This window comes from Branchiostoma belcheri, unplaced genomic scaffold (assembly GCF_001625305.1).
Source record: "Branchiostoma belcheri isolate BF01 breed outbred unplaced genomic scaffold, Haploidv18h27 scaffold167, whole genome shotgun sequence".
Classification (NCBI taxonomy): Eukaryota; Metazoa; Chordata; class Leptocardii; order Amphioxiformes; family Branchiostomatidae; genus Branchiostoma; species Branchiostoma belcheri.
The window spans coordinates 526873-549086 of NW_017803124.1; the positions used below are offsets into that span (position 1 = coordinate 526873).

Genomic DNA, 22214 nt, shown 5'->3' on the forward strand with positions numbered 1-22214 from the left:
CGCCCACACGTAGCATAATCTCTGTTTGGAGAATAGTAACGCTACATATTCCTCTGACCATCTCACCTAGCCTCTACCAGGCTTCACAGGTCAAGAACTTGGTCAAGCAGACGGATAACATGCCAGGGGAGTCGGTCCGCGAAAGGGTGCGGCAAACTGTACTCTTTAGCGGTCCAACTTCACTGGTATATTGTCTGTCTGTTTTACTAATTTCTGTTCTTTCTAGCCACCTCTGAAGCCTCCATAGTAGAGGCTACCTGTCACCGTAAGAGTAGTTGAACTGTGTCTTACCACTTACCGGTCTTTTGACCGGGGTGGTCAGGATATCAACATGCCTGGACAGCTGATAAAACGTGAGATAGCCGGGATAGTCCTACTGGTGACATACTTTTCCTTGATGTCCCTGGCATGTTTGTCTTGATATCTTTATCGTTTTGCAATGGATGTCCAAAAGTTTTGTCCTTGTATGTTTATCTTACAGGAAATGGGATACAGAGAAGTCATTTCGTTCACAGAGTCGACCAGACGAAACTAAAACACTAGTAACAGATAAGCGCGCTCAGTCCAGACCACCTCTTGACTGAACCAAGACTACACAACCCGTCTGCTGACCACAAACACACGCCAGATGCCTGATGACACGGATAACAATGTCAACACCTCTACCAGGACGTGAAACAAGAAGATATCTGTGTCAGGGCTATATGGACATAAACTAGACATACCAAAGGCGGATACACAGAACTACAGTCAGTCCACAATTAATTACCTTACACGACTGCTGAATCAGTGCGGCTGCTAGTTTTTCTACTATGTAAAGTGAATTTAAAATCGGACAACCTATGTATTTCTTGATGTTCTTCCGAACATCTTTTAATGATGCGAATTCTAAAAAGTTAACGTTGTAAGCTTGTAAATATATATGTCTGTAATGTTGAAAACTTGATAAAATTCTTTATGTAAATTGGTTCTTGATTCAGTCTCTGTAAACTGAGATAAACCAATAAGTCGTATCGTATCGTATACTTGACGTTTATTGCGTCCGTTTGAGAAACTTGTACATAATTCATCATATTCTGTTGGAAAGGTTGTCGACTCGTGGAACAGTGTAACATACAACTTTTGGCGGTTGCAAGACAGTATCAAATTGGCAAGACAGTATAACCCTTGAGAAGTCAGACCCTTTAGGCATAGTTTTAGACATAGCTGAGTTTAGACCGCTACCTCTATCACGTAGACTTAAGTCATTTTATACTCTGTTTCATTGTTCTTTCATGTTTTGTAATTTGCAATTAACCTTGGGCTCCGGGCACGAATTTGCAACAAACTTTTCTATAACATTGGGGAAGCAAGCAGTATCGACAGTATTTGCCACTCACGTAAAGAAAGATACCATGTATCGGTACAAAGCCGGATAAAATCACGTAAAACACGTCAAAAGTAAGTCTGAATCTCTGCTTGGAGATTAGTAACAGTGCACATCGGATACCTATTCCTTTTTGAAAACTAGATAAAAAATACTAGCATTGTCATAAACTTTTATATATTGTTGCATCATCATTTACAGTACAAGGGATGTCACTGTCGCATGTTTGTCTGAAGGCAAGTACACAATGCAGTAATCAATCCACACTAGTTTTGTTTGAATGAATATGGTCCTGTTGCGAACAAAAATATGGCCCCGATATACGTAAGCAACATTCCACCAAAACTTTTAATAATTGAATGAATATCGATCAGTGTTTTAAAGTGCCTGTCTCAAGAGGCCCTTGACTTTTACAAATGCGCCCAAAGTCTGTGCTCCATTTTTGTGTGTTCCCACGGTGGAGGACCCTTCTCCGAATTCCAACACTTCATCCCTGTTGCTCCCGACTGCCTGGCTGCCAAAGTTTTTCTCTGGCGATGCTACAGGTGCATCTCAGCAGGCACTTCTTAGGGAGAGTTATGTGGTCCTGCGCAGCGGCTCACTTGTTGCGAGAGCTGCATGCACGCATCGATGCGCCTCAAGTCACCTTCCCGACCCGCAGGGCCAACGACGGCGACCCGACAATAAAGACTTTGTCAGATTAATTTGACGTTCAATTCGGTGGTATTGATATCGATTTTGCTGCTCTCCTGTGTCACAGCGCGCAAGAAAATATCGATTTTGCACTATTTTCCTTGTTCAGCATCAGTGAGCAGTGGAGGCGGAGGAATATGTCAACAGGGAGGTTTACCCACAGTGCTCTCCGACAGAATAGACTATTCCAAATTCAAGCATTCTTCAGATATGTCAAAATTAATTAGAGTGTAGAAAACTGTATAATCTTTACCAGGGTAATTTTCAATACAATACTATAGACTTCAGACTTTAACATCTTTTCGGTGTATGAAAAGCAGAGAAAAGCAATTTTTACTGTTTTCTTACGACGCATCCTCCCCGTGACTTGGCATCGCCCGGACTGCTTCCTTTGTGCTGTCGATCACGCGCGTCGTGTGAGGCGCGTTTTTCCAGACCTCTTGGAGGAAATTTCGGCTCCAATTCTTCGCATCTTCCTCAGAGTTTGTCGCCAAGGACGTCGAGAAGGGAAGGCAGATCTCCCCGGGATGACACAGTACCTCCCACCGAACCTGCTGGCGCTTTTTGCGCCGCGGGAACCCATCCCCTACCTCCCTCCGACAGACAAACTCCCTTGTGAGAAGATTCGACGAGCACCCTACGCCGGCGTTACTCCGTTTCTTCAAACTTTTGAGGTAAAATAAACACATAAACTAGCGTGTAACATCGCAATCCACAGTTAGTTCGTTCATAAGGGGAATAACTGAGGTAAAAATGTAAAGAAAACGGATTTTTTTTACTCGTGATCGTGCTAGGTGAATCCAAGATGGCGGACCTAAGTTGATCGATATAGTCCAGCACGTGATAGCAGATATCCTATTGAGACGAATTGTGTATGGTTAACCCAATTCCCCAGCGATCTGTCTCGATATCGATTTGGTGTACATCTATACAAACAGTCGCGAGGCGGGTGTATTTGTGACTGATCCCTGTTTTCGTTACCATGATGTGGTGTCACTGTGGTCACATAGTTTTTGTGGTGTGTAACTATGTACCCTCCCAAGCTTGGCTGAAGGGTTTCTAGACGATTTGCCCCATGTCACTTTCATCCCAGCTATTTACTACCATCTCGCCCCATGTTTAAATGACCAGCGCTATGTTTTTTTGTACATGTTATATACGCGTAAATCCTACTTGTAAATATTGTATAGATGCTACAAAAGCCTTGTGACTATATATATATATATTTTGACTTTTCCCTTTTTGTTAACCTCCAAATCCCCAAATTATGAAAAGTCTGCTTGCTGTAACACACATTTATTATACTGCTAAGAAACTCCGCAACACCTACTAATCTCTTGAAGCATTAATGTTGCTGACATCGTGATACAAGTAAATCATAAATAATTATTAATCTAATTATCTGTGATAATTGCTGATATTTTAGACTACAGGATTTTTTTTCTGCTCAGGATTTTCATTGTCTACTTTCCGAGAAAACGAAGATAATCATATAAGATAATCAACTAGAATTGTTTAGTTTGCTGTAGTCAGCTGAGGTAAAATTGCATCAAATGTAGAAAATTATTCTTGATTTCTGTTTCTGAAGGCATTATAATATGATGTATGTTCTTTTTCTTACAACAGGACCCAAAGGACACCCCTCCACCCACAAGAGCAGAGACAAGACAGGAACGCTTAGAAAGAAAGGTGGGCTCAGTGTGCAAAGCAGCTAGAATAGGTTTAGACAACTGCTAGCTGTAATGTTGCTTTTGTTTACCATTCACACCAAAAAAGACCTGGGAAATATATAGGAAATCCATACAGACACAGAGGGGTGGTCATACGGGCTATACAGATTCAGACACAGAAACTGGTGTGTAGTAATACATGCTATACAGATACAGACAAAGACGCTGGTGTGTTATGTCTAAGGGTGATTATGCATACAATACAGATACAGACACACAAGTACTTAGATGACATGGAATTTTTTTTTGTCATACCCACAGAGAAAAGAAAAGCTAGAAGCCCATGCTAACAGACTGGAAGAGAAGGTATCTGAATGTAAGTACACCAATCCTTATTGATGTACCTGTGGAATACAGCACGGTGTGTTATGTGTCACCTCAGGTACCAGCCCGACCGCGAGTCGCCCGAAAGCCGGAGGCACATCCATTCTGCGGAAGACACCATGTTGTATTTTATTTATGTCATATATCGTGTGGCATACGGTAAATGGTAGGATGTTCTGCTCAGGACCAAGAGGTCGTGGGTTTGAACAGCACCATGTCACCGATCTTGTGCCCCTGAGAAAGGCACTTTAAACGACTTTCCTCACTTTACTCAGGTGGAAATGAGTACCTAGCTTTGGTTAGGGACGTCCCTTGGATAGGACATTGAATGGAGGTCCTGTGTTTGGGGAGAGCCACACCCCACGCACTTTAAAGAAGCCACCGCACTTATCGAAGAGGGTAGGGGTCTTTCCCAGTGTGAGTGGTTCAAACCTTACAGTTCGGTCTTACGCAGCTGGAAATTTCCATGTACAAAACTGGTTTGTTACGCCTAAAGGCGGTTTACCGGTTATGAGAAACAAACAAACAATACCCAGTTTACGCATGTGCAGGCGAGTGGTTGCCTGTTACGAACTCATCCCCAGCTATTGGCTTTGTCCTGGACGTAACTGCCGCAATGTCCCCTAGGTCTACCGCCCCAACGCCCCTATCAGACTTCCACTCTCATCCAGCATGTCGCCAGAACCTGCGCGAAATCCGTAGTATATTGTGTATAGCACTTCCGCAGAATGTCCCATATAACTATTTATTATAAGGTTGTATTCGCACATATAAGGTTAACACTCCATCTGTAGTTTCCAAATGGTATGTCGGAAAAAATATCGTCTGCAACAACCAAAATTCTGATGCAACGTTGACCAAAAATCCAACGAAAACCGTGAAAAATCAGGATTCTGTGCAGGCGCAGTACGTTCTGCTGACGTGCTCTCTCAGCCCTGATTTCCCAAAGTCAATATCAGGACTCCCGTTCAGTCCTCAGTCGACCAGTAATTAGAACTCCATATCAAGATTGCATGATTGAAGTAGAATTTCCTGCGGTACAAAAAACCATGCTGTGAACTATGGCCGACCCATGTACCTTGGTGTACGAATCAATTTGCAAAAAATTTTGAATCAAGAATGGGGCCATAATACCGTATATGTTAAGGTTTGAGATGCAATAAGAAATGTGTGCAATGAAGACTCCACAACTAATTACCGTTTTTTCTTTACAGGGGACCCGGCTAACGACCCAAATGCTTCAGGAGATGCTTACAAGACTCTGTTTGTGGCCAGAATTGTGAGTGTTGCCATGGTTGATATATCTTTCTTCCTTACCCAATAAGTTATACTCTCGTTTTCTGTAAACCATTCGTGTCCACTATAGAGATATTTAGTGAAAATGACTATCACAACATCTAGATAGTACAGTATAACACAACAATGTACACCATGTTATTATGGGTTCACCAGAAGTGGTGGTGAACCCATATTGCTTTTTCTGATGTTTCTCCTCCTCCTGCCATATCTTTAAATGGATTCAGCTTCTTCATTTTAGGGCCTAAGGTCCTGAAATTTGGTATGGAGGTACAGTGGGCAAATACCCCTAGGCGTTTTTTAAATTTTTGTGATACAGGCTTTTAGAATGGTTTTATTTGAGTTTTTTGGCTGTGTTATAGCAAATGTATTACTGTGTTAGTGTGCCGTGTTTTGACCACGTCTGGGCATGAGTCATCACAATGGAATGCAGGGCATCAACCAATAGGCATGCAGCTTTCCTCTATACTTCTTGCTGATTGGCTGTTGGGATTTAACTTGATTAACACCCGCACAGAGCATTTCCACCTGCACAGAGCATTTCTTGCTGATTGGCTGTTGGGATTTAACTTGATTAACACCTGCACAGAGCATTTCCATACTGACAGTATGTCTTTATTCAAGTGTTTTGGTAGGTATTTCAAGCTTTTCTGCTCCAGCATTGGAATGCGGGGCATGAACGTTTTTTATTTTATTTTGAAAATCAACAGTTTGCATTATGCAATTAAAAATCCTAACCAATAAAGTAGGGAATAGCTATCCAACTGTTGTTTTAGTTGTATGTTACTTCATATTATAGTTATATCAATGTAAATCATTGTTTTCCCTTGTGTTTCTCATTCTTTCCCTGCCATGTGGTAAAATGTGGTGAACCCATCGCTGTATTTGCTCCAAAGCAAATATTGGCCTTTCTAGTTTATATCCACTTTTTCAGTCCAGGCCATGTCTAGTTTTCCATTAATTGATAACCTTGGTATCAGGCTTTTAGCTAGGGGGGCGTCCGGGCGTCTTTTGGACGCCCTGTACTGAAAATAATAAGAAATTGGACGCCCTACTTTTTTGTAGGACGCCCTAAAGACGCCCTATTTTTTCCGCCGGCGTTTTGTCCGGTAACCTTGCTGAATGTGTTCAAAATTCGCCGAATCTGAGCTTTCCAGCGATGTTTACGCCGCCATATTGAATTCAGGAGAAAGTCTCGCGTAATAACGTTTTGTTGACATCTCGCAAATCGCGAGACTTGAATTCCATTGGTTGATTTTTCCGTGACGCGGGTGGCGGAGCGCTGTCATTGGTTGTATGTTTCATTCCTGCCGCGCGGTGAAAGAAATCGGAGGTAAGTTTGTGTTTTTCTTACAATGTTTACCGTAGAATAAGTTTTTCGGAGTTTTGGGGCTTCTTTGGTGCCAGAAACTGTCGGTAATCGGGAAAAAACAGCATCGGAAACGTTAGCACGACGCAACCGGCGAGAATTGAGTGGGGAGGGGGGCGATCGGCTCGACGCGGAATCTACAAGTTTTTGTCAAGTTAGCGATCGAAATTTCTACGTCAGAAAATTTTTACTCGGAAAATGTCTATGAATGGATGTTGTCTATGGAAAACAATGTGAATAAATGCCACGGTCGCCATTTTTACGATTGTTAATGCCGTTTGTGACATGGAAGCTAAAGGGTACATGAAAATATTGACGTTTTGCATTTTGAATTTTCTTTTGCCGTAAGCGCCTGCAGGCGCGAGTTTTTTTAAAGGGCAATCCGGGGGAATGAAAATGTTGAAATTTGTAATGCTCTCAAACGCTATGTCCTGCATTTTGTTTTGCAAATTTTGAGCAATAAAGCAATGTAAGTTTTTTTCCTTTGTTACAGAATTTTTATTAAAAGTATTGAAGTTTTTTTTAACTTTTTTTTCCCTTCAAGTACGACGTTTCGACGAGGTGAAAAATGAGGAAAAGAGGAAGAGGGCAAACAACCATCTCCCGCTTCTTCCAGAAGAGTAATCATGTAAGATCTTTTTTTCTTGTGTGACTCTTAATAGGCTTGGAATGTCAGAAAACTCACTAGAAGCTTTTTTTTTTCATGAATAAATACTTGTCTAGTATTTTGTAACCAAGGTGGTAAGGCTGGCTTTGTTTCAGACTGATCACAGACAGAAGTCTGGCAATGTAGACAACAGACACAGTCTTTGGCATTTGTCACTTGCATGATATCCATTGATGTACAGATTTGTCAAAGAGCCGGATTAGCATCAAAGCGTCTGGGATTACCATTCCCTGGTAGCATCAAAGAAGACAATAATTATCACATAAGTTAAAACATATTGATGAAAAGGTGTGAAAGTTTGTGCAAAAACAATGATGGTCACGTATAAAAACACATTTTCATGTCTCTTACCATTATGATAGTGTCAGAAAATTGGAAGTTAGGGAAGAAGAAAAATGATTTATTAACTAAAAATTATTTTCTTATTAGGATCCCCCTGCCCCTGCAGCAACCCAGGAGCTCCCTGCCCCTGCAGTAGACCCCCCTACCCTGGAGGAGCCCCCTCCCGTAGACCCCCCTACCCCGGAGGAGCCCCCTGCCACTGCAGTAGACCCCCCTACCCTGGAGGAGCCCCCTGGCTGCTCATCTGACAGCGAGAGTGAGGAACAGTCTGACTCCCCTGCACCAAAGAGGAAGAAGACCTCTCCCTCCGCAGTGGACCCCACACCCTTGGAGGACCCCGCTGTCCCTGCTGCCAGTCTTACACTGACTAGTGACAGCTCGTCCGACACAGAGAGTGAGCCACAAAAGAAGAAGGGAAAGCAGAAGACAACTGTGAAAAAGGGAAAGCAAAAGACAACAGTGAATTTGAAGAAGGGAAAGCAGAAGTCAACAGCGAAGAAGGGAAAGCAGAAGTCAACAGCGAAGAAGGGAAAGCAGAAGTCAACAGCGAAGAAGGGAAAGCAGGAGACTGACAGCCCATCTGACATTGACAGCGAGAGTGAGGAACAGTCTGACTCCCCTGCACCAAAGAGGAAGAAGACCTCTCCCTCCGCAGTGAACCGCACACCCTCGGAGGACCCCGCTGTCCCTGCTGCCAGTCTTACACTGACTAGTGACAGCTCGTCCGACACAGAGAGTGAGCCACAGAAGAAGAAGAAGAAGGGAAAGCAGAAGACAACGGCAAAGAAGAAGGGACAACAGAAGACAGCGGCAAAGAAGAAGGGAAAGCAGAAGACAACGGTGAAGAAGAACTTCTGCGAGAAGTGGCTGAGCATGCCGGAATTTGAGGGATGGTTGGCGTTTGATGGCAGTGCCATGTACTGCAAGTGGTGCAAAGAGCAACGCCGACATGGAACCAAATGGGCAACATCTGGGATAAGAAGGAATTTCAGGTACAGTGCATGTATTGTTTACTTTCACAAAACATGAGTAAGCTGAAGTACCTTTATTTAATATTTTCTTTACTTAAACTGCATAGTGAATGAATGAGTGAGTGAGTGAGTGAGTGAGTGAGTGACTGTCTGACTGACTGACTGACTGACTTAAGCTACTTGCATTGAACTACATAGTATTTTTCTTATTTTGTGTTCAGGTTGCAGACCATAAGGAAGCATCGTAGGTCACCGATCCACGAACTCTCGGAGGCGGCAAGACAGGGAACCCAGGCGCCAGTGTTCCAGAGCCTAGCCCGAGCAAAGGCCAAGAGAGAAAACGCGGTGGTGGCAGCACTGAGGACAGTTTACTGGATTGTCACTGAGGAGGTGGCAAACAGGAAATATGAGTAGGTATCCTTTACAGAACTGATAACAGATTTATGTTTGATGATGAGTCTAATTCTCAATTGAGATCTGATTGTCTCTGACTGTCTTGACTGTCATTTTCAGGAGTCTTCTCGAGCTGCAGAGGGAGCAGGGGGTGCAGGCTGTAAAGGACCTGAATGCTGGGAGAAACGCCACACACACCAGCCCCACCACATTCAACCAACTCCTGAAATGCCTCAACGACGTGGTGGAGGGTCGAGTAACAAGAGAGATCCAGGCCAGCCCCTATGTTTCTGTCGGGATCGATGAGTCGACCGACAGGAGTGCTGAAAAGCACATTGTCTTGGTCATCAGATACGTCCGCATCCGTACCGCCGAGCTGGTGACAACCTTCCTGAAGTGTGACAAGGTGGAGGATGGCAAGGCAGACACTATTTATAGGACAACGCTTGCCATCCTCCAGAACTACAACATTCCAGTGAGAAAGGTCAGTTGATTCCATGAATGAACCATGTATCACAACAATTCTGAAATGACCATTGCCCAGTTTGTCTTTAATTGATAATTGTGCAGGTGGCACTAGTACTGGGACTGATTCTTTTAAATGTTTGTGCTGAATAGGTACTAGGACTGGGGATGGACGGGGCAGCAGTGATGTCCAGCGACCTGAATGGGGTCACAGGTCTGCTGCACAGAGACAACCCATACACTGTGGCTGTCCACTGTGTTTGCCACAGACTCCACCTGGCGGCTTCACAGGCGGCCAAGGACATCCCCCAGATGAAGTCTGCCAGTCTGTTGGTTGACAGCATCTATAACTATGTGATGAAATCACCCAACAGACTGGCAGAGTTCAAGGCTATGGTAAGATATGAACAAATTGAATGACACCATGGCGACATGTAAACCCCTGTGTAAATAAACAAAAATGAATGACTTTAAGTTAAAGTTAAAGTAATATTCTAACAGTGAATTCAGAAGTACTTCTACTGTGGCTTATTGAATTCTGTGCTCTTATTTCAGGTGGATGTGCTTGGAGAAGACTACATCAAACTGAAGCACGTCTTCGAGATCCGTTGGCTCAGCATGGGCGAGGCCATCCAAAGTGTCCTGCGAAACTACAGAGCGCTGGCTGTGTACACAGAGGAGCAGGCAGCAGCAGGGGACCCCACTGCCATCGGCCTTCACCAGCAGCTGACAAGCTACCTGCCAGTCGCCCTCCTCCACCTGCTTGCAGATGTGCTGGATGCCACAAACCATCTCTCCAGGCTATTCCAGTACAGGGACATTACATTCTCTAGTCTCAGAACACAGGTACAAACTTAGATTGTTCTCTGTAACTGTTTTTACTATTCTGCATTATCTTGTATAAAACTGTATGTATTTTTTTCTTGTTTTACAATTAACCCTTGGGCAAGAACTTGCAATAAACTATTTACATATATACTGTATAAGAAATAAGAATAATAGGACAATGTTTATATTTAACATAGACAATCTTTGCACATTTTGTCATTGCAGCTCACTGAGTGCCTGGACAGCCTTGAGGCAATGCGGCAGGTGGATGGCCCGAAGCTGGAGCGATTTAGAACAAGTGTGCGGCAGTCGGGCCAGTTCAGAGAAACTCCAATCCAGATGCGGGTAGGCCGTGGCGGGCGTGATCCACTGGTGGAGCTGGACAACATCAAGGCTGTGTTCTTGGAGAGGATCCTGGAAAACCTACGTGCCAGGTTTCCCCGAGTTGACCTCCTGGAAGCAATGAAGGTTAGGATACATCTGAAAAAAACTTGCAAAATTTTCATTAATGTTGGTAACATTGACTGAATTTAATGATCAGAAAATATTACTGCTTTATCATCTTCTTGTTGATACATGTGCTGACCCTACGACTTTCAGGGCTACTGGACTGATGAATTGATGATAACTATAATATCATTATCAAGTCTTGTAAAACAGAGTTTACTTCTTGCAGGTCTTTGAACCAGCCGCATATCCAGCAGACGACAACAATGTGGCCCTGGCCTACTGGGGGAGGCGAGAGCTGACCACCCTCCTGGACCACTACGCAGAGCAGAAGCAGACAAGGGATGGCAATGTATGCGAAGGCTACATTGACAGGTACATCTGCGAAGGGCAGTTTGGTGCATTTAAGCAGGCCGTGGCAGCCCGCTTCAAAGGTGAAGAGAGGGTGGATGAGGATGGAGAGGCCACCTTCCACTTCTACCGACCTACAGAACTCCTCCAGAAGATGTTTGGGGGTCGCAACGCTGACAACCAGCGGATCTTTGGTGGTGAGTGGATTTGATCATAACATTTTTCTGTAGACTCTTTCTGTTGTCTACTGTCAATTTAGTAATTCTCTTTCTATTGATACTGTCAGCTTTTTTAATTTGTAGTTGCTTACTATGCATCCAGTTTTCCCATTTACTTCTTTTCCCAGCAGTGTTAAACTTTCAAGCTGTGCCCATTCCTGAATGTACTGATCACTGTGATCAGCATGGTGATCAGCAATGCCATTATGCCAATAGTAATAAGTTTGCTCTTCATGTATTTTTTTCAGAGGTGTTCAAGCTCATGTGCTGTTGCCTGATTGTGCTGGTCAGCAATGCCGAGGCAGAGCGCGTGTTTTCCTGTCAGAACAGGATCAAGACGAAAACACGCACTCTCCTTGGCATTGAGCAGCTGGACCGGCTCATCAGGCTCAGCTATGCCCGCATTCCGATGCCTGAGTTTGACTTCCCTGCCGCCAGAGAGATGTACCTCCGGGCCCCCAGGCGCTTGTAAATGTAGAACTAAGTCTTGTAGAAGTATTTTTATAGCAAACTTTTCTTGTTGCAGTATTAGTATAGTGTAGTAAAGCAACATGTATTCTCAACTCAGGTTTAGATTTCTAAGTATTTTTATAGTTATATTGCTGAAGTAAAGCAACATGTATTCTCACTTCTCAGGCAATCTCAGATCTACATTTTCTAAGTATTATTATGTATTCTCAGGCAATCTCTGGTCTACATTTTCTAAGTATTTTTATAGTTGCAGTAAAGCAACATGTGTTCTCAGGCAATCTTAGGTCTACATTTTCTAAGTATTTTTATGGTTGCAGTATTGTCATAGTCATTGTATTGTCATAGTCTTTGGAGACTGACTGACATATATATGTTGCAGTAAAGCTCAGGCTAACTTATATTGTTGCAGTGGAAGAAAAAGCTCAGGTCAACATGTTGCAAGTTTAAGGTAAACCAGTAGTACTTGTAAGTAACACATTAAAGAAAGTTTTATTACTTAAGATGAACCTGGCTTGAATTTTTCTTATGTTAAGATTGTAGTTTTCCACTCACATGCCATGCACACATACCTCCCTCCAGTCCAGCCTTAATATCAATACAAACATGATGTCACAAAGAAAAAAAACTTGGCTCTATTGCTCAAAATTTGCACCTCAAAATGCAGGAAATCGCATTTAAGAGCGTTCAGATTTTAAAATTTTCCGGGGGGGAATGCCCCCGGACCCCCCTAGAACACTCGCGCCTTCGGCGCTCGCCGCGGCGCCTGCGGCGCCGCTCGCCGCGCGGCTTCGCCGCGCAAACAGAAATACAGTACAAGAAAATTTGGACACCCACTTAAAAATTCCTGCCTAAAAGCCTGCTTGGTATTGCTTGAAAAACAATCATGACACTTTTTTTATTTCCACATTCTCCCTCTAGTTTTAAGACAGCTAACTGTAGTCCAGGTTATTGATTTCAAGTCAGTTTTTCCATTGATTTTTCAGTATAATTAGATTAGGCATTTCACAGCCTCTTAGCTCTGAAAGCAGCTATAGCTTTTAAAAGTCAGATAATAGCTGAGGGTGAATAGATTTTCCGATTGACAGATTACTCGTAAAAGTAAGTTGCACATAATTGGGCATTAAGGTTTGATGATAAAAGTCCTTGTCAAATATGGCCTTCCAAACACTGCCACACCTAACCATGGTCAGGAGTAGGGCAGGAGCTAGCTATAGGTTGGCTGTGGTTGGCTACTGTTGCAGGATTGTTCAAAATAGAGAATAAGTCCGTGAGCTCTTTCTACATAAACAATGTGTCCAGGCTTTTACGTAAAAGTTCACAACCGTCGCAACCGTGGGTGGTGCTGATACTATAGATCCTGTCGAGTTACTGTAAATTTGATTATGGTGGCCTTTGAGACAGGAAGGCTTTTGAGTCAGCCTTTCAGACGGATGGGTTTAGGAATGCTCTTGCCAGATGGGAGCAAGGCCAAAAGTGTTGTTGACCAAAGTGATAGGTGTTCTTACTGTTGGGGATGGTCTCAAAAAAGGAAATTATTGCCTTTAAATTTAAAATTAAAGGGACCTCAGCTATTTGTACTTTACTCATACAAGACACTCTGATAAGATTTAAACACAGTACTTGTTTTTCCTTTGTTGTTGCAAAGATTGATTGAATCAAGTACTAAGCTGACTAGTAGCATTAAATACGTTACCTTTGAAATATTCCTGTGTTTACCTAGTCTATCAAAAGTGTACTTACTTGTGATCAAAACAAAAATTAAGACCCACTTAGACACTTTGTAAACTACTACTTCACGAGTAGTGAATCTTGTACAGGTATGTCTTGTGGTAGTAGAAATACTTTCACTTGTAAAAATAAGCGAAACACTGGTTTTTGAGACATTTTTTTCTGTTCTAATCTGATTTCCTGTGTCCATTTATGTTGTATGTTAGAAAGAAAGACCTTCATTTATTCAGAAAAAAAGCAAGAGAGAAACACCAGGTTTTGAGACGACTCCTTCCTTTCTAATCTGATATCCTGTGTCCATTTTGCAGAACTATGACACGTCTGAGTCCAAGTTGCGGCGAGAATTCGAGGTGTATGGGCCCATCCGATCGGTAAGTGCACTTACTGCCACCCAAATGGCCCTGTGATGGACTGGTAATGGCAGCATTACACATCTGCACCTTTGGTCAAAGGGAGACTACAGGGTCAGGCACTTTGGATAGAAATATTGGGTGTTTTGACCACAGAGGATATGTTTAAAGATCAAGATCATGACTCTTCTTGTCAGGCATTTGTCCATCTCATGATCAGTATCCAGGACTTGAAATCCTTTTTTCTGAATACCAGCACTGGTGCAGGTAACATTGAAAATCACCTTCACCAGACAGATTTTACCTGCACCACTCAGAATTTAGGAAGTACAGATCATACTAAAAACTGTTCAGAAATATGGCATTATTTTCATAGGAGGTAACAGAATTAGAATCGGTCCAGAAATCGGTCCAGAAAAGAGCGGCCAGATTGGTTTCAAATACCTATGATACATATGCCAGCACTACCAAATTGGTCACAGATTTAGGGTGGGACACATTAAAGGACAGACGCACAGCAAGTAGACTCACATTACTGCAGAAAGCAAGACACTCAAAAACAGCCCTTCCGGTCAAAACCTTGTTGACGCCTATCCCGCGCCAATCGCGACACTTCAACTGCAACTCATACAAACCACTAACGTTTCACAAAGACTGCTACAAATATTCATACTTTCCACAAACTGTCAGAGATTGGAACATTTTGCCCCAAGAGATAAATAATACTGCAGAACCTACGAAGTTCAACGCTGCAGTACTACAACACCTGAGGACGCAGCAATAACGCATCGCACAGCTCCCCTGCATGCTTTACCCCAATTTAGGGGTGTCGTGCAGTACCCGAACAAGATCAAGATCAAGAACAGTCAATGCAACAAATACGTATCCACATACGTACATGGACGAGTGCATGTTTGGTGCTGGTAGACATCAGAAATACAATGTACCTGCACGGCCCCAATTTTACCTACACTAATCTGCATATACAGGTGGTATTTCCAACCCTGTTAGAACTCTGAAAGTTACAATATGGAGACCAGGATGGAATGATAGTAGCATTAAAAAACACATCTGGACCACTGTTCAAGGACATGAAGTCATGCATTGATAAAAAGAAAAGAAAAGAAATTTGTATTTGCCTGCAATACATAGGAATTTCTTTGACTTTGATTCTAGACAGTGTGTAATGAAAATGATTTCCTGGAGCTAATGGTAAAATAACTTTTCTCTTTTTTTGACAGATTAAGATGACGAAGGATGTGAACACAGGGAAGCCTCGTGGGTACGCATTCATTGAGTATGAACATGAGCGAGACATGCACTGTAAGTATTGCTTTAATTTGACCATTCCTTATTGAGACACTACCCCTATGATCCAACTGTCCGTGGGATACATTTGCTCTCAATTAGGGCAGACTTGAATGTGCTTGAAAACCTTTTCAAACATCACAACAAATCTAAGCTACTTGGGGCATGGAGAAAAAACTCTTCTTATACTTATGACTGCAAAGCACTGTTCGGCAGTTTTTTTGTTTTTTATGTGGAGAAAGTTTAAACCAAGCTTAAACTTCTGCATTAGGCATTGAACCCTGGCCCTTGTCATTAAGCCCCCTTCACTGAAGTCCATAGACAAAGCATTCATTTTCTATACTCCTATTTCTGGCAAACAAACTGGATAGTACAACTACTGATGTGAGTTTGCAGAAAACATGAAACTATATATAATGTTCTATCGTCTGGTTGCTCTGATTCACCTTGAAAATGAGCCTGTTTTCTGTCCAAGAACTAAAGATTTCAGGAATTAAAACAATATTCTGCCTGTCTGTTTTAACCTTCTCCCTGCTACCTTAGCCATGTAACCAATATAAATATGGCGCCAAATGTCCGCCCAGCAGGGAAAAGGTTAATAATCATGAAGAAGTAACAGTTGAAGGTTTCCCTTCTCTTGACTGTGAGCAACATCAGACTAACTCTACTGGTTTTGGCCCCATACTACAGCATGTAGACTTCGAAAATTGAAGAGTTCACTGAAAATCAAACATAATTTCTGGGTCCCAATTTCCATATTTTGCCTGCAGAAAGTCTGTTAAAGTGTTAACAAATTTATATGGAAAAATACACAATCATGAGCAAAAGGTCCTTGTTTAATTGTGTTAAAAGCCACACTTGAAAAGGTATGTAGTTGTAAAAAGCGTAATTGTACTATGAACTGTTAAATGGCCATACTAATGTATTCTAATGCATACAAAGTTGCATTGATATGCAAAATTATGTCAGTTTTAAAAGTAAAATGATCTTTCTTTGCAGAAATGAAAGATCAGGCCAAACTATCATTAAAAAAATAAAGATGTATGTCATCGATGACTAAACTGTCTGTGCTATATTCAATTTTCTTGTACTAGACACTTGGTAAATTCAATGAAGTATCTCTGAAGTATATCAAGAGAACCCAAACCAATTTATTGACAAAACAGTCTTGGTATCTGTCTCAACTCTCACTTGTACTACAACTTACAAGCATTTAATTTCATTGGTGATAACCTCCATAGGAATGGAGTGCCCGTAACTAGATCAACTCTACAGCCAAAGTGCTGCATTCATCTTGTATCTGTTGCTATTATGGTCATTATAACCCTGTTCTAGTTTGTCTTTTTCCTACATCGGTGACCCCTTTTAAGACAATTAGGAGTGCTAATTGGTAAGGTAGGCTGCACCAACTTGATTCTATGATCACAAATATTCTCTTTATAAGACAAATCTGATATGAGAGTACCCTTTCCACAAATGTATTGGTCTCATTTTGCGATTGTTTTATTTTATGAAATGTTTCAGGTTGACAATTGTTCAGTTATATTGCCTTACAGTTTGTAGATATTCCTTGCTAATTTCTCGCTTTGTGGCAACTTGTAACAGACGGGTGGGCACTGTTGCACATCCTTGGCCATTTGTCTAAAAAAACCTCTCTAATGGAGCCAAGCCAAAATCAATACACACATGGATGTCATCCATAAAATTAAGTTTGTGCAGCCTAATTGTCCCGATAAGAGGAATGGTTCCACATTATTCCCCTCCGATAAGGCTTATTGCGACATTAAATCTTCCTAATGGGACCTTCTGTGTGCAAAAATTGTCCTGGGAGAGGACAAGAGGGGGGGGGGATGAGTAGTAATTGATGATGAGATCTGCCTCTCAGAGCCCCTGAAATGTTTTGGTAACTTGATAAAAGAGGTCCCTTGTTACAACGCTAAACACGACGTGAACAGTTGTCACCCTTGTAACGTGTGACCATTGACTTGGGAGCAGTGTTCTCGCCAGCTTCTCCTTTTCTGTTTATGATGGAAGTTCGCCTTTTATGACAGGCGAAAATTTTGCCCAATCCTCCATTCCTCTATTGAGTGGAAAGAGAGGTCATTAAACAAAGCTTAGTCTACTAGCAAAATTTGTCCTATAAAATGCAGGAACTCGTGTTTCAGAGGGTGAGAATTTCATAATTTTCCCATTGCAGGCATTCAGTGTGAAGTTATGCTGGCTAGAACACTGTCTGGGTTCTTGATAGTGACTGCTGGAAGAAAGACATCATCAATGACTAATGTGTGCTTAAAGTTGTGATCTTTTCCTTTGTCCTTAACAATTTTTCATTGTGAATACAAAATGACACAAAATTGCACTTCTACATAGTAGCAGCAGTAAACAGAGCAAGAAGTCTAACACTTCACAACATAATTTACACTCCTGATTATTGGGAAAATTTGTGTCATGGGTAAGTTGGGCTAAACAACTGGGAAATAGTAATTATATTTAATATAAGGAAAATACTTGTACTTTGTAATTAATCAATAGGAGAATCCATTCATCCACAAATGAGAGATGGTAAGAAGAAGTTAAATAAACTGATAATACTGTACAAATATTTGTGCCAGGACTTCATGCCTGAATATGCCACCATACAGTACATGTAGATGAAGTTGTACTAAGTTGTAGTTTAGTATGTTCTGGGGTTGGTAATTCCCCATTTCCCTATGAGTACTGTAGGCCACTCCCCTGCTTGGTAAGTTGGATACATTGGAGGAGGGACATCGACACACAACACAGGTAGCAAGATGTTGGTAAACTAAGGGTCTGTAGGTGGTATACTGCCTCTTTATATTATGTTTGAAGAGTTATTCTGAGTCGGACTCTGACGGAAATGCCAAAGTTGTGAAATGAAATCGATGTGGGAAGAGGACACGTGTCAGGTATACATTGGCTGATGGAATGGCACTGAAGAGGAGAGGAGACAGTGGTGGTAGACAGGGTCTGTGGCACTTGTTGTCGTGTGAAAGCAGTTTGTAAGTTGTCTCATACCTGCATCCAGTGCAGGTCCAAAATACAAGCATTGTATTGTCATAAAAACAGTGGTAAAAACTTTTATGACATATATATATATTTTCAATCAGAAATTGTCGCTTTCATGAAGTTGGTAAGTTTTGAAGATAGAGAGATTAGAATGAGGGAGAAACTTCTTTTCTACCCCCAAACATCTGCACTTGGTGCAGGTAGGGAAGTAACATCTTTTTTATTGAAGCCTTTCTTGAACAGAATTACCATTTTGTTGATGAACAGTAATGATAACAAAGTATTTACCCTTGTTCGGTTGCGTGTTTGTTGCAAAACGTTTGTCCAGTGTTTGAACAAGTTTGTTTGAAATCGATTTTTCGGTAGAACCGTCACCAAATTCCCACGCCATGCATGCATGGAATTGCACTTGGAGTCTGATCGACCGTTTGGGTGTCCAGATATTAATGCTGTTCCATTCCTCTTTGTGACACAGCCTCTGTGGCGATGTGTGAAAGCGGCCTTACTGTTCTGCACACTACACTTGCCATATGACACGTTCTTGAGAAGTGCTATGGGTGGGTATGGTTGGTAAGACAAGGTGGTAAGACCCCATGCATACCACTGGTGTGTGTAAGGCACCACGTGCAAGACACACGTAGCCTAGGTCAGGGAGTGCACAGAAAAAAGTGGTTGGGTAACAGGCCTGCATGCATAATCTGCATGCACATTGAAAAGTGTTGAAACACAACTCCTACGTAGTTACACTGACATCACTGCAATTGGATTAAGAAATTCTTGTATTTATTATTCACAATTATACACATCTTGTGGAAAGAAGGTCTAGGGCCTCTCAAGTATAATAATTTGGTTTAAACATTGAACAAAAAGATATACACATAGGACAGAGGGATCTTTAATGCTTTGGGTTAATGTGTATTAGGATTTAATTAGTGAAATAGGGTTTGAAAAGGAAAGTAGTAGATTACATAATTTACATTAATCAGCCTCCTTCCATCTCAGTAGACAATGAGCAATAACTTGATGTTTGGGGGATAGACAATATTTTAATGGCTACCAAAACATTAATGGAATACCAAAAGTTAGCTGACATGTACTGATTTGAGTGAAGAAAGGCACATGTAACAGTACAATTTGTGGTTCGTGTGATCTGCAATTGTCCCAAATTTCCTCCCAAAGTACAGTGCAGTTTGTTAGATGTGCCTTTTTTCCCACCTAAAAGCCGGGTAAGTCGGGTAAGTATCCGCATCCGGACTTGCCGGTCGACTACCGGACGTCACGACCCATTTCCCTTCCACGGTCGCTCCGTACCACGTACCAGCGCTCGCAACCCCCTCCGTACTTTGAACAAGCCCACGCAGGCAGGTCTAAGGTTTGAAACCAGGGTAAAATGGCATTTTGCGCATTTTTTTACTCTCTCTCTGTCTGTGACTGTGGTTGTTGTCCCTTCTTTTGTATATTGTTGAGCAAAGTTGAATGTAAGCATCAACCCACCCCCCTCCCGCCCTTCAGGTAAAAGGGTGGGCACTGTAACTTTTAAACGTGTATATAACTTAGATTGGCTTTACTGGCAGCTACACTGGGACTAAAACAAGCACTGCCATCGTATTGCTGTCCTTGGTCTAGAAATCCAGAGCTGCCAGTTTATGCCAAAGGTGCCACAAACTAACATCATACAAGTCTCCATCTTAAGCTCATAGTACATACAGTAATGCCAAGTCTGTATGAGGTGGTTTTAAGCACAGTGATTCTGTAGAAGTCCACTTGGGTAATGGTCACTTGTGACTACAGGTGATGCTGAAGAAGAAAAGGTGTTTTTCCCTCAATGGTTGAAGTGTTGGTTTTTTTCTTAGTGTGAATGTTTTTTTAACTGTCAGGAAATAGTCTCAAAGCTGCCATATCTATCACAGTTGACAGTTGCTTTGTGGAAGAAGAGTCTTAAGAAAATGAAAGCTATTGAAAATTATACAGGTACAGAGGATATCCATGCCTGGTTGTTAGCTTAAGACTATTGTGGCAGACTACTTCTGATTGTCTTTCCTGTACTCTAACTGTCCCCATGCCAGTTTTGAGTAGGAAAAGGGCTTGCATCAACACTTGGTAGCTTTGAGACTCTCTCCTGTTAACCTTCAGCATGCTGCAGTTCACCCCACTCCCTGAAGTCATCACTGGATTACTGGTAACATGCTGCAGGTTAAACATGTCCTAAACTTAACACCCTGCTTTCTTCCAGCACAGAAGGAACTCACAGGTAAAGTAACAGGTGCACCCGGCTCCTTCAGGTAACAAGATTGAACTAGTTTGTGTGGCCGCCATTTTAACATGACTGTTTTGCCCGTGGCTGGCATCTTTCGCAGCGGCCTACAAGCACGCGGATGGTAAGAAGATCGATGGTAGACGGGTGCTTGTGGATGTGGAAAGGGGAAGAACGGTGAAAGGGTGGCGTCCGCGTCGTCTGGGTAGGTATTTTATCGTTGTAGGTTATAAAAGGGGATGGATGGAAGACAATTTCGCAATGGAAGAAGTTGGATGGGTGAAATATTGAGGTAACAAAAGGAAGGTAACAAAGCAAAGGTATGAGTAAAAGTTTAAGCCTTCTTTCAGTCAATGAACATTGCTCAAATACATGAACTGCTTTCTAAGGAGCATCAAAAAAAGGTCACCACATACCATGATTTACAAGTACAGGGCTCGAAAACCCACCTGCATATGCCAGTTCGTACAGGTAAATTTGGCGCTGTACAGGTATTTCTGATGTCTACCTGCATCAGTCCATGTACATGTACTAGGTTTACATATACAGTACTGTACATTAGGCATGTGTGGATTTTTATTACCATATTGAAGTTAAAAAGAAATAATGGCAATGTTTTCTGAACAGTTCTAATGTGCTCTATACTTCATAAATAAGGCAGTCTTAGTGTAATGTATACATCCTGGATTCTAAGTAGCTCAGGTAAAATTTGTCTGCAGAAAAATGTATGCGGAAAAAAACAGACAGAACTGCATGACTGCTGCTGACAGAATGGCGTGACTTCGTAGAAACGTGTAGTTAGCAGTACTGTATCTTGTGAAAGGTGGTGGTTTCTTGCACTTTGTTGGATGGTTTGTCGTATTCCTAAGTGGTATGGGAGAAGTGTCATGGGCTAACTTGGTACACAAACTAGGTGGCGGCTTGGGCGGAACACGTAAGGGTGGCCCCGAGGTGAACGTGAAGCACTCCGGCCGCGAGGACCCGACACGAGGCATGGGTGGTGGGGAGGACCGCTTCGGTGGACCACCAGGATTCCAAGTGTAAGTTATCTTCATATGCTAGTACAATTAAAACTCAGCCATTGTTAGTTTATATGTATAGCTCTTAAATGGTGCATTGGTACAAGAAGCCACATTTCATAGCGGTGAACAGCGTATATTTTAAAAAGAGACCCCAGAACTTTGGTTTCTGTGTGTTATATTCCGTAAATTTCCAATTGGGAGAATTTTTGGGTAATTGTTTCTAGGTGTCATTATACTGTAGGTGCATTTTTTTATTGACATGAACAAAAATCTAGCAACAAAGTCATTGTGCTCTAAAGTTACTATTATGTAACTTATTTTAATGCCACCACTCGAAATAAAGGCATCAGAAAACAAAAAGAGAACCCAAGTACAACAATTGCACATTTCTAAGGGATGTAAGATATATTCAAACACTGGTAAAACATTGTGTGATATCATCATCCAACAGTAAAATTGACAAACGTGACAACCTTTCCAGGGACCGCGAGCGGGGTGGCGGCGAGAGGGAGCGCAGCCGGGAACGCGGGGAGAGACCGGAGCGGCCGGAGAGACGGCGCAGCCGGGAAAGGAGCCGAGACCGGGGGGAACGAC

The 22214-nt window shown here is 42.2% G+C and overlaps 2 protein-coding genes across 2 annotated transcripts in view; both read left to right on the forward strand.

Annotated features, from left to right (window-relative positions):
- Positions 1–1983: 1983 nt before the first annotated feature.
- The window catches only part of LOC109466445 (U1 small nuclear ribonucleoprotein 70 kDa-like), a 22211-nt gene continuing 1980 nt past the window's right edge, over positions 1984–22214 (forward strand). The window contains 10 exon segments of the mRNA XM_019764168.1: positions 1984–2733; positions 3686–3748; positions 4051–4105; positions 5328–5392; positions 13968–14030; positions 15251–15332; positions 20702–20803; positions 21512–21638; positions 22102–22211; position 22214. The exon segment at position 22214 is cut by the window's right edge and continues 1980 nt beyond it. Coding sequence (XP_019619727.1) covers positions 2587–2733; positions 3686–3748; positions 4051–4105; positions 5328–5392; positions 13968–14030; positions 15251–15332; positions 20702–20803; positions 21512–21638; positions 22102–22211; position 22214 — 815 coding nt within the window. The 5' untranslated portion in view covers positions 1984–2586.
- On the forward strand, positions 9765–12509 carry LOC109466446 (zinc finger protein 862-like). Its single transcript, XM_019764169.1, has 5 exons — positions 9765–10012; positions 10172–10462; positions 10670–10912; positions 11121–11439; positions 11709–12509. The coding sequence occupies exons 1-5, from the start codon at positions 9785–9787 to the stop codon at positions 11930–11932; spliced, it is 1305 nt and encodes a 434-aa protein (XP_019619728.1). The 5' UTR covers positions 9765–9784; the 3' UTR covers positions 11933–12509.